General features: G+C 34.2%; 1 protein-coding gene across 2 annotated transcripts in view; it reads left to right on the forward strand.

Moving 5' to 3' along the window:
* Positions 1–6278: 6278 nt before the first annotated feature.
* Positions 6279–13009, forward strand: part of LOC106873812 (CDK-activating kinase assembly factor MAT1) — a 12929-nt gene continuing 6198 nt past the window's right edge. Inside the window, exons 1-5 of one of the 2 annotated variants that reach the window (XM_014921324.2) lie at positions 6279–6486; positions 8162–8314; positions 8643–8716; positions 10967–11070; positions 12157–12297. In XM_014921324.2, the coding sequence (XP_014776810.1) occupies positions 6398–6486; positions 8162–8314; positions 8643–8716; positions 10967–11070; positions 12157–12297 (561 nt within the window). In that variant the 5' untranslated portion in view covers positions 6279–6397. Of the gene's footprint in view, positions 6487–7894; positions 8020–8161; positions 8315–8642; positions 8717–10966; positions 11071–12156; positions 12298–13009 lie in introns of those variants that run through there. The other variant, XM_052968886.1, reaches the window with a different exon arrangement.

The following is a 13009-nucleotide window of genomic DNA, read 5'->3' on the forward strand; positions in this document are numbered from 1 at the left end:
TATTCTCAGAAACATCTCCCATTATTTCTTTTGTTTAAAAACAGCAAATTTGACAAAATCAGTACATGACAACATATTTACCTCGACTACATACATACATATGTGTGTGCATGCATATATATATATATATATATATATATATATATATATAAGTGTTCGTATGTAACTTGAATCTAAATTTGAAATTACTCCTATGTTACGTGTACCTAAATATAAAAATAAGATTTTGTTTCAGCTTTCATGTGTTCAACCATATCAATCCTAGAAGAATGAAAAGCTGAATCAATTTTTGCTCTCTAACAGAGTACTCCTGATTAACTTTTTCCAGTATTGTCATGTTGATCAAGGAAATGTAATATCTCTCTTCCTCACCTCATTTTTTTTTTCTACATTTATAATTGTAAGAGTATATGAATACATGGAAATATATCCATATATAGATATAAATATATGTATATCCTCCCAAATGTACAATGTAATGTAGAAAAGCACAAACCATATTCTACTTCTCCACTTTTGTTCTAAAACAGCCCCTACAAGGTGTTCGGGAGCTTTTATAGTTAGGTGTGTGTAACCATTAAATGCACATGCACACACGTGCATGCGTGCGCACACACGCACACACACACACACACACACACACACACACACCCACCCTGAACTCCCTTATAGTTACCAAGTCTTTCCACGAAGCCAGTCTTGTGATTAACTCTGAGAAATACACACACATGTACACAAGTGTATACATAAATTGCATAAATGAGTGTATACATTTTATTACAATAACTTGTAAAATTGGATTTATATAATTTTTATTGGCATATATGTACATTATATTATTGTTGCTGTTATTATTATCATTATTATTATTATTAAGTAGCATTTTTAGAAATTACTTGTTCTGCAACAACTTATATTATTCATTATTATTATTATTATTATTATTGTTATTGTTATTGCTGTTGGTTACTGGATACCAGATAAATGTCACCTCCATAGAAATAGTGTTTCCTTATAGATTAATTTTGTGAATATTAGTTCATGAAGAGAATTTATGGCACCCATGCCATTCTTTGTTTGTATTAATTGATTACTACATGATTTATAGTCCTTTGGCATGTTTGTATTGGTTGATTGCCACACGAACATCTAGAGAGTTCCTGGGCATGTTTTAGCTATCTTAGCTAAATTTATGTTGGAAGTACTGTAATAGTAAAACAGAAAAAAACATTGAGCTGGAGGGTGTTGGCTTGGGAAGAATTTATCATGATGACACTGATGACCATCGTCAGCATTACATTGTCATTGAATCCCCTGTGGCTAGTTAGCTCCAAGTCTACTCTGATTGATCTGACCTATTGATCAAAAGTACTCCAGTGATATTTTCATACATAAGTACATCTAGGATTACATTGTCCAGTGTCTCCTGCCTTGCTTGAGATGCTAGGGTGTGATTTGAAGGATATAAAGCTGATATTTTTAGATGGTCATGAGACCACTTAGAGAGCCTTCCCTCATTGGTTCATAATGTCCTTGGACTGTTACATGGTTGATGAACTGTGTGGTGGGTATTATCATAAACAGACTGTAGGTGGGTGTAACCAAGGATGGACTGTGTGGTTGGTGTTACCAGAGAGGGATTGTGTTGTATGATAGATACCTGTGTGGTAGATCTTAAGATAAATGCACTTATATATGATAAATACTTCGTGATGGTTGCCTATGTGATACATGGGCTTGCACAGTAGAAATCACACAGCCAACTAACAGAAGTGAAGTCTGATATAGAATGACCAAGAAATGTTGATGCATTTATATACATATAAGAATAACTTACTTCAAATGTTATTTAAAATTCCAACACCTAGATAATTTATAGGAAGATAAACTTTAAAAAAGGGCCCCATTAAGCATATGAATGTTCAGTTTAACACAAATGCACAAACATATCAAGCCTGCATCTCATCATAAACAACACTGGATTTGGCTTTCATAGATCCTCAGGGACAGTTTTTCTCTATATTTTATGCATCACTTTCATGTTTTTATGTTAGTCATGATCAACTCAATTATTCCAGCTGTCAACTGAGACACCTACACACTAACATATACCATATATATATATATATATATATACACACACACACACACACTTATGTACATTCATATATACATACAAATGCTTGTGTGTGTGTGTGTGTGGATGCAGGCATGTCTGAATGCTTAAGAAATTCTTTTCAAAACCATGAAGTCCTGGGTTCAATCTCACACAAGGTTATGATGCCATGCATCTTGGACAATAAGAGCATTTATCTTAGCTTCAGGTCAACTCTAGCCTTGTGAGTGCAATTTGTTTGATAGAAACTGTATAGAAACCTGTCAGACAGACTGTGCCTGTAATTCAAAGGTCCAGAGAATTACATTAAAGGAGAAATGTGTCTGTAGAATATTCAGCCACTTTGCATACTAGTTCAATACATAGGTTGCCTAGTTGTTAAAGCAACTGGACACACATATTGAAATTGATGCAAGAATCCATTATTATCATCATCATCATCATATATATCATTTTCATCATATACATGACTAAAATGTTCAATTAATTTCTCTCTTCATATTTTGTTGCTAATTCTGAAATTCACACCTGCCACCAGCTTCATTGCACCACTGAAACAAGGGAAACCAAATATGATTTATTAAAGTAGAAAATAGCATGATTATTTTAAAAGACACATTTTATAGTGAGGGGCATGTATTCAGGATTACGACTTTAACATGTTCCTGTAGCATTATTTATAACTATTGCAAAGGCAGTGGATTGACAGAAACATTAGAGCATTGGACACAAATGCTTTGTGTTATTTGTCTGCCTCTCTACATTCTTGAGTTCAAATCTTGCTGAGGTCAACTTTGCCTTTCATCCCTTTAGGGTCAATAAAATAAAGTACCAGTCAAGAAATACTAGAGTCAATGGTATCAGCTAACACCCTGCTTCCCCCACTGCCCCAAATTTCAGGCCTTGTGTCTACATTTGAAATAATTATTTATAAATATTGTTATTCAAACATATTACGTTTATATAATATGAAAATAAGAATAAATAAATCAAACCTAAACCAATAGAAACAATTATCATAATGTTTGGTAGACCCTGTTTCAGGACCTGGGGTATGCCATTGTTTGTTGCTTAGAGATAGTTTCTTTTTTGCTTACAGCTATCACTTTAATGAATATTCTTATTTTGTATGAAATATAAAGTAATCCAGCAGACCATGATGACATTCTGGGTACATGAATGGATTTTCTGGGGGGGAACTTTTGTGCTTTTACTGAACAGGGTTTGTTGTTTGTGTACAAGTTCATATTGTCCTGTAATATATAAAAGCATTGATAAATTTCTTCAAACCTCAATTGTTTTCTGTTATATTTTTATATTTCATTTCTTCTGCTTTCTTTCTCTGTCATCATTTACATATTATTAACTGTAGGAAAGGATGGAAGTTTCATCTTTTTGATAGAATCAAGGCTCTGCTTTCAGATGCAGCATTGCAGAAGGGCATCTGAGAGCGGAGCCTTGATTTGAGAATTCCAAGGTTTTGAGGAGTTAGGAACCACCTCTTAACCACTGTTGTTCTCATGTCTACCCTACCTGGAGTAGTAGCATTTGTAAGGGACCCAGCTATGGATTAATTAATATGTAAGTAAAGTGACCCCTTGACAAGGCCTAATACTTGGTAACTACCTGAGTTAGGGTTGCATTGAAATGATGGGATGCTGCTTAGTGGATGTGAACTATTGTGGCAAATAAACTTATTGAATCAATGGTGAGTATCAGTAGATGAACATACAACAAACTGTCTATGACCAGAATCAACCTGTTCAACTAACAAACTATTGCTACCATCTGTAGTCATGGCATGCACAGATGTGACATTCAGTTATTATGTGTGCGTGTGTGTAGCAGGAATATTCAGGAATCAATCACTATATCTGGTGTTACGATTTGCTAGAATATTACCCATAATAGCAAATCCTGACCAATCACAACTTTGCCTAGAACTGGCTCCTACAACAATTCTATCATATGTGCCTTTCTCTCTGAGACTAAGTAGCATTATAAATTCAGCAAGCCTTAGCTAATTGATAGAGGGTATTGAGAGACAGCATAAAGAGATGACCAGGAGATGGTGGAGAGCTATTGCAGCAAATGAACTTATTGAATCACTGGTGAATATCACTAGATGCTGAGCAAATGAATAAACAACAAACTGTCAATGACCAGAAACAACCACTTCAGCTAATGAACTGCTGCTATCATCTGTAGTCATGGCATGCACAGATGAGACCAATATGATTCTTTTTGTCCAGGTAAGTCAACCGACCAGATGGTGATGATAATAGTATTCAATGAAATACTACACCTACATCAATGACTGTTGCTGCTACTCACACAAACATTCTAGACTGCATTCAAAATGGCCACCTAACTCTGGCCCTCATCTATACATACATATATGCACATACATAATATGTGTGTGCATAGCAGGAATAGTCAGCAATCAATCACTATATCCAATCTTGGGATTTGTTTGAATATTATCCATAATATCAACAAAATCTGTCCCATTACAGCTTTTCCTACAACTGGCTCCAGAAACAATTCCATCTTTCTGTGCCTTTCTCTCTGAGCCTATCCATCAGTAATGACAACATTAACATTTTGTTTATGGGAAGAATGAAGAATAAAAATTTTGTTTATCAAAAAAACTCTACAGCCTATATATATATATATATATATATACACATATATATATATACTCTTTTACTTGTTTGTCATTTGATTGCGGCCATGCTGGAGCACTGCCTTTAGTCGAGCAAATGTTAGAGATTGGAGTTCAGTTGGATCGAACCAGCTGTTAACTGATAACTCTTCCCAGATATGATCCTACTGTTGCTTGACATGTAGCCTGTTGTCAACCATTTTTCTGCTTTGGTCCAATCAGTCATCCTTAAACAACGTAGTCCTAATGAACTCTCCCACCAGCAGCATACTGGCATGGACATCTGATCTTCATAGAAGATCATCTTCCATTCTCAGGCTTGCCAACCAATCAATCTGCTTAACAGTTGGATTACAGAAACACACCACAACTCCCTGGCTGAAAGAAGGAATGAATAAATGAATGAATGAAGGAAGGAAGGAAGTGTATGTGTAACTTTTTCTTTTTGTAAAGTTATAGTCTATGACTTAACTGTACACCTCCGAAAGACAAGGTTTGGGTGCATGTGGTAATTTTCACCTTAATTCTATAAGGAAGCCCAAAGTAATAAAGTCCATTGTTCAAAATAGGAAATTAACAAAACTCAACTAAATCTAAAAACTCAATAGAATATTCTCCATAATGTCTTCATGATCTGCTGGAATGACCGTCTTCCCACTATATCTATGTATCATGCAGTTAAAGAAAAGAGATTATTGGAATTAGTCATAGCTCATTTTAACCCCATCTTAGATATCATTTTTTGAAAATTGAAAATTATCTAATTAGGCATTAGTGTGGGGGAAAATTTGACTTAGAATCCAACACAGAAAAGAATATTGATTGTTAAACACCAAAAATTATTCTGATATTTTATTAACAACCTCAATTACAATAGAGTCAAAGCTGAGGAAAAATTTCTTGAAAAAAAGTCCCTGTCAGCTGACTATGTTCCAAACTCTCTCAGCTTCAACAACAACAATGCTGGCCAATTTTTACTCCTAAAGGTGATGCAATAATACAAAATGATAATGCAATACTTGCAATGGAATGATTTCAAACAGGTAGGGAGAAAATAACAAGAAATTACTAATTTTACCCCAGTTAGTAATTTTGCAACCCTACTCCATATATCGTCTTTTCAATTAAAAATTAACTGATATGGTGAAACTTAATAGAGCAGAATCATGATGGCATGCATTACAGCGTTACTTATCCCGACTTTTTTTAGGGTTACATCATTCACTGTGGTCTTTCATAAGACTGAAAGGTGAGATCTGAATAAGTTTTGATTGCTATATCTAGCAGATCGCAGACCACATAGAGGTTTCCTTATTGGTACAGGGAGACAACTCCGTGTCTCCCTGTATCAATAATGAAACTAAATTAATTAGTCATTTTACATATCTCTAAAATTATATATCGAATTCTTCAACATAATCATTTAAATTCAATAAATGATTTTAAAAAATTTTCATATTTGATTTATATAATATAAACCTCTGTGCTATAAAATGGAATAAGAAAATTTTACTAAACTTTGTCTTTAAATGGTTTTCCCATGTTTACATTAAAAGGAGATGGCGATATAGCTGGATATTTTTTGTCCGAGAGAAACCAAATATTCTTTATTTACCATGGACGAACAAGGCTGTCCACGATGTAAAACTACAAAATATCGGAATCCATCCTTAAAACTTTTGGTCAATGTCTGTGGTCATTCTTTGTAAGTCTGTATTTAATATTTCCATCGTAATTCTTAGAAACAATAACACGTGTGTTTTGTATGTATAAATATTAACAGCAGTATTGACATGTCACACATTTGAAGACCAGTCTATTTTTCCAGAAACGTATGAATGCTAAAAAGATTCGTGGTGGAAATCCTACCTTTTTCTTTTCCGATGAAGTATGGAGCTTCGCGGGACAGCTGTTCCAAAATTTCACCCAATTATTTGCAATAAATTATAAAAGCCATTCAGCCGTTCATTTTGGGTGGAATTTTGGAATAACTGTCCCGCGAAGTCACACATTTCGTAAAAGAAAAAGGTTGGATTTCTACCCCGCTTCTTTTTAGTATTCATACGTTTCTGTGAAAATGTTTTCCCTCTCAAATGTCAATTTTATATATTTTTATCCAACTTCCGTTCCTTTTCCCTTTCTCATGTTGTGTTTGAATGACAGCTGCCCCAAACTCTGCTAATTTTTCCTTCATTTTATGTTACCATTCCTTTATTCCATATGGACAGTTATACAGGCCATAGAATTATTTATCCGTTAGTCAGCAGAGGCAGTAATATCCATGAGCTTTTCAGGTTGTCCCATAATAATGAAGTTTATTTACGAGCATTTATTGGTTGATATTTATTGTATTGTAAAGAAATTCCTAAAGGATGTCTTGTTGGAAGGAAGGACTGGTTGAAGTTGACGGCAAGACAGTATAGATGACGGGTGCACCTGGGTGAAGAAGTTGTACAGGTAGCGGTTTCAAAAGTAGTAGTAGTAGTGATAGAGAAGGTAAAAAGAGGAAAATACATGTCAAAGGTATGATTGTAGCGAGGCGGTGAATGAATCATTGAATCGCTTTCTTTTGGTTTTTGTATGTATATGTGTAACAGCACATCTGCTATACACTTGAGTTTAGGTTCTATCCCACATATATGTGGGATTACTGTGAGAAATCATCAGAGCGCGATGTTTGAGGATAGTAAATGGATAACATCAGGACGTGGTTGACTTGGAGAAATTGCAAGCTAACAATTTTTTGCACTTTGGCAGTTTTATTGTTGCTGTTTGGTTGGTTGAGACTCCTTTGCTAAAGGGACAGCAAAATCTGTTACAATTTAGTTGGCTGGAAAGTTTGCAGGAAGTATGCTGTAAGAAGGTATTCTTTTGCTTTCATGATGGTAGTTTTGCAGGCCATGCGATGGCGGTTAAACCACATTCTAGTCGCTGTTGTTTAAACTCTGGTCAAAGTAGTGATCATCTACTCTTTTTTCCAGATATAGTGCAAGTAGGATTGCATTACCAAAGGTCTCCTTTCTTTTATAAAACAACAAAATGTCATTTGAAGGAGATTGGCTCTTTTTCTGGCAAGTTGAGTATCACATATACAGGCTCCTTCATCTTGAGAAACTATTGAGAGATAACTTGATTAGATTGTGCAAGAGGTGTAATTTGGATCAGAAATCAAAGAAAAAAATATTTTTTTGCTACAATATTCTCAGATGTCAAAAAAACAATTGATAATTTTATCAAAGTATGTTGATAATAACTTATTACAAAAGAGCTTGTTTTATAGAAGAGTTTCACAACTGCATGATGATATACAGACGAATGGATTAAATTTTACACAACATTGGATTAATTTTAGTTTATCTTTTGCTTATGTTTATTGACAGGTGTGAAAACTGTGTTGATCTGCTATTTATACGAGGTTCTGGTGCATGTCCTGAGTGCAATACAGCACTCCGAAGGAACAACTTTAGGGTTCAACTTTTTGAAGATACCACAGTTGAAAAAGAAGTAGACATACGAAAAAGGATTTTAAAAGAGTAAGTGGTTGTTATATTTCTTCTGCTGATAACTTTTCATGACACCCCTATGTATTATAAATTTTATAAGTAAAATATTTTTCTGGGAACAAATTACGATTTATAACATTGCTACTATTGGAAATTATTGCTCTGCTTTATGAGTGGTGCCTGGAAACAAATTGAGTCATATATCAAGGAATTACTGTATATGTATATATATGTCTGTCTGTCACTCTATTTGTTTGTCAATAAATAAAATAAATAAATAAATGTTGAATTTAGGAAATTAAAGTGATATGCTTTGAGATCTTTCATTTTTTGTTTCTTTGTCTCATTTAAATTTCAGCTTCAACCAGAGAGAGTCTGACTTCTCTTCCTTAAATGAATACAACGACTATTTAGAAATGGTAGAAACTCTTAGTAAGTTTTATTCAGCTTAAATTTTTTTATATAGTTGTAATTGATACCTTAAAAGTATTATTTTGAAGTTTTGCTTTGATTTTTTTTTTTTATATGAATTATTTTTCACCACTGATTTTGAAAATGGTGGAGATTTCTTTCAGCCAATGTTCTTGTTTAATTGGGGATAGGAATGATATTTACTGCATTTAGTTAGGTTGAATGAAGTCTCATGAAATGCACGGCAATGATTTTAGCAAAATTTTAATCTATAGGTAAATGATCCATAATAGTCCAGCACTAATTAATCAGTTTCTTATTTCTTTACTGCCCACAAGGGGCTACACATAGAGGGGACAAACAAGGACAGACAAACAGATTAAGTCGATTATATCAACCCCAGTGCGTAACTGGTACTTATTTAATTGACCCCGGAAGGATGAAAGGCAAAGTCGACCTCGGCGGAATTTGAACTCAGAATGTAGCAGCAGACGAAATACTGCTAAGCATTTTGCCTGGCGTGCTAACGTTTCTGCCAGCTCGGTGCCTTATTAATCAGTTTCTGTTTCTTTGCAAAATATATTTCATGTAAATGTTTACTGAATTATCATTACCATTCTTAAGGATTTTGTTAAATTTTCTTCCTATAAAATTCTCCAATGATTATTTGTTTTGCTGAGCAATAGAAACAGATTTTAAATTATATAATTTATTAAAATTATTAAGGTGGCAACTAGCTGAATTGTTATAGCATCAGAAAAATTGCTTTGTGATGTTTGTTCCAGTTCTTTATGTTCAGACTTCAAATCTTGCCAAGATCAACTTTGCTTTTCATCCCTCTGAGGTTGATAAAATAAGTACTTTTATCTACTGGAATTGACCATATTGACTTCACCACTGTCAAAACTGCTTGCCTTGTTCCAAAATTAGAAACAATAATTCATTAAAATCATTGAAAAACTTTTTGTCATAAGTTCTAAATTTAACTCTATTTCTGCATTTCCTTATAATTTATTATCGTCATCATGTCAGCAGCAATTTTCCCTGTTGCCACAGGGCCAATCTTCTTTATACTGTATCATATTACCTGTGAGGCTCAACATTATCAGATCTAACCACATCTTGTTTATGTCTTCTTTGTGTTTCATGTGCATTAGGTTCATTCTGCTGTCAGTAGCAAGTTTAACCGTGAAAATATTATCCATTTGTGTTACATATCCACACAAGTGATGCCACCTTGTATCATCTAATATCTTTAATACTTGACCAGTTTTAAAGTTCATCTACATTCTTGATTTCTGTGTTGTGTTGCATATCAGTGATTTTCAAAAAGACAAATACCTCCTGTTTTCTCTCACTAAAAAAACTTTAGTGCAGCTTTTTTTTCTCATCCCTTCTCTCTTTCTATTAATGTGAAGACAGAATTAAGTTTACATACATATAATTCTTCTTGCTTTGTTATGGACGAGTTTAAAATATAATTTTAATTTGATTAAAATTGCAATTTGTTTGCGCTTTTTCAACCATCACAACCTTACCCGCATGGGAGTAGGGAGGTTTTCATATAAGAACCACTGTTATACTTTCAATAGATTATGCCCCACTCATTTTCTCTCACATTCACAGACTTTCTGCAATTAATACCCACATGAAAAATATGTACCATCATATTGCTTACAACTGCTTCATACACTTTGCTCATTGTAAAGAGAGAAACAAGTCATATTGTAGACCTCTCCAAGCAATATTAGCCTGGGAAAATGGATATTAAAATGGTGATAATTTATCTCACTTTCTTTATTCACTTTTCATAAATTCTTCATCTCTTACAGCATATTGTTAATATCAAAGTGATTAGACCAGTCTTTAGCTTCTGAAATTAACTGTTGATTACAGTAAATTAGTTATACAAAACTGTAAAATAAGAACAAAATTTAATCACTTAGATCTGTCTTGAGTCATAGGACTCATAAAGCCAGAGCTTTATCTGGTGTCCATGGGATGCCAGTCTATTGAAGGGTTAACATCTTAGCTGGCTCTCATTTACAGCTGAGTGGACTGGACCAATGGGAAATGAAGTATTTTGCTCAAGAAATATTGATCTTAAGGGGGATCAAGAGAAATGCCTGTACACACAAACACACACACACACACACACAGCTGTTTTATTATATAATAAGATAAGATTAAGTACAGCTTGATTTCTTGCAGCTTTTAGAAAAATGCTTACATATTTCCCCTCTCATTAGTGGTTATATATTAATTTTTTAGTTTATAACCTGAGCAACAATATTGATGTAGAATCAACAAAAAGGCGAATTGAAAACTATCGCAAAGATAACAAGGAACAAATAATGAAGAATCGATCAAAAGTGGTAAATATCAATGAATTTTATCCATTTTATAACATTTTGTTTTGGCAATACTATGAGAATTTTTAGTTATTACACTAGTGGAAAAAATTTGAATCCTTGTATGATTAACAATATCAGATTCTTTGTTGTGTATATGTCTATGTAATGTATATATATATATATATATATATATATATATATATATATATATATATATATATATATATATATATATGTCTGTACATATACATTTTCATTTAGCCTCTTGTCTGAATGACTCTGTAAGTTCACAGACATTAGAAGTGGCTTAGTTTACTAATGTAAGCCATAACAGTCTTGAGGAATTAACAGGCTTGCAATACTGAATTGAATTGCCAGTACCACCTGACTGGCCTTCGTGCTGGTGGCACGTAAAATTACTCACTACACTCTCGGAGTGGTTGGCGTTAGGAAGGGCATCCAGCTGTAGAAACTCTGCCAAATCAGATTGGAGCCTGGTGTAATCACCTGGTTCACCAGTCCTCAGTCAAATCGTCCAACCCATGCTAGCATGGAAAGCGGAAGTTAAACGATGATGGTAATGACGATGATGATGATAATTCCTCCTATGGGCAAATTACCTTTGTTCTTCAAATATACTGTCTCTTCACACTGCTACTTCTACTACAATGGTTTCTGCTCCCCAGAGTTAACTGCTATCATTCCCCCTGACTAATCTTTTCTTCTCTCATGACTCATATTGATTGACTCTCACCCCCACCTTGACTTCACATTAACCGCTATACCTTGTCATTCATCTCTTGATGGACTTCTCTGGAATTCTTTCTCTGTCTTTTCTTCACTTGTCAACTTGGAATTACTAAAAAGAAAAAACATTATTCAAATCAACCTCATCAGTCTGGAAATACATAGGAAATTCAAGAGTATGCATCTTTCCTCTATACTTTGTCATTAAAGAAAATAAACTTGATCAATGTCCTCATGTCTAGGGAGAGATTTGACCCACTCCCTAACATAATTTTGTGTAAACTAGACACCATTATGGCATAATTATTTGTGGTGTCAATTATAGAAAGTGTTAATTTTTGTTTTGTTTGTCCCTTCAAGAGCCAAGATGAAGAATACTTAGATATGTTATTGGATGAAGAGATTCAGAATACCGAAAAACGTTTAAAAGAAACTTTTGAAAATGAGCAAAAAGAAAAACAGCTCAAAAGAAAAAACAAGGAACTACTTTTGGATGAACTTGTAAGTTACTTTAGAGTCTCATTAATATTCCATTTATTTGCAACAATGAGTCTGTTATTTTATAAAAGTGTTGATGTTGGATTATTTTGTAGCATTGTTGAAAGTTTGTAAGTTAGAGACCTTGATAATTGTTTAATTATAGACCAAGATAATTGTTGAATTAAAACCCTAGATCATTGTTCAGTTACATTATGTTTTAGACAAGATAATCTGTGCTATTAGCTGAATTATAAAAGAATTACTGTTTCTCCTTTGCAGTTGTGAGGCACCTAACTGTAAAAAATGATATCACTTCCAAAATATAGATTGGATATTAGTGTAAAGATGCATATTATGATATATAAAGTCATAAATGACTGAGAAATAGTTTGATAAAATTTTATTTAACGTCGCCTTCCTGGCACTTGTGCCAGTGGCACGTGAAAAGACATTCGAGCGAGTTCGTTGCCAGTGCCGCTGGACTGGCTCCTGTGCAGGTGGCATGTAAAATACACCATTTCGAGCGTGGCCGTTGCCAGTACCCCCTGACTGGCCTTCGTGCCGGTGGCACGTAAAAGCACCCACTACACTCTCGGAGTGGTTGGCGTTAAGAAGGGCATCCAGCTGTAGAAACTCTGCCAAATCAGATTGGTGCCTGGTGTAGCCATCTGGTTTCACCAGTCCTCAGTCAAATCGTCCAACCCATGCAAGCATGGAAAGCAGACGTTAAACG

Source organism: Octopus bimaculoides, chromosome 6, assembly GCF_001194135.2.
Source record: "Octopus bimaculoides isolate UCB-OBI-ISO-001 chromosome 6, ASM119413v2, whole genome shotgun sequence".
In the NCBI taxonomy this organism is placed as follows: Eukaryota; Metazoa; Mollusca; class Cephalopoda; order Octopoda; family Octopodidae; genus Octopus; species Octopus bimaculoides.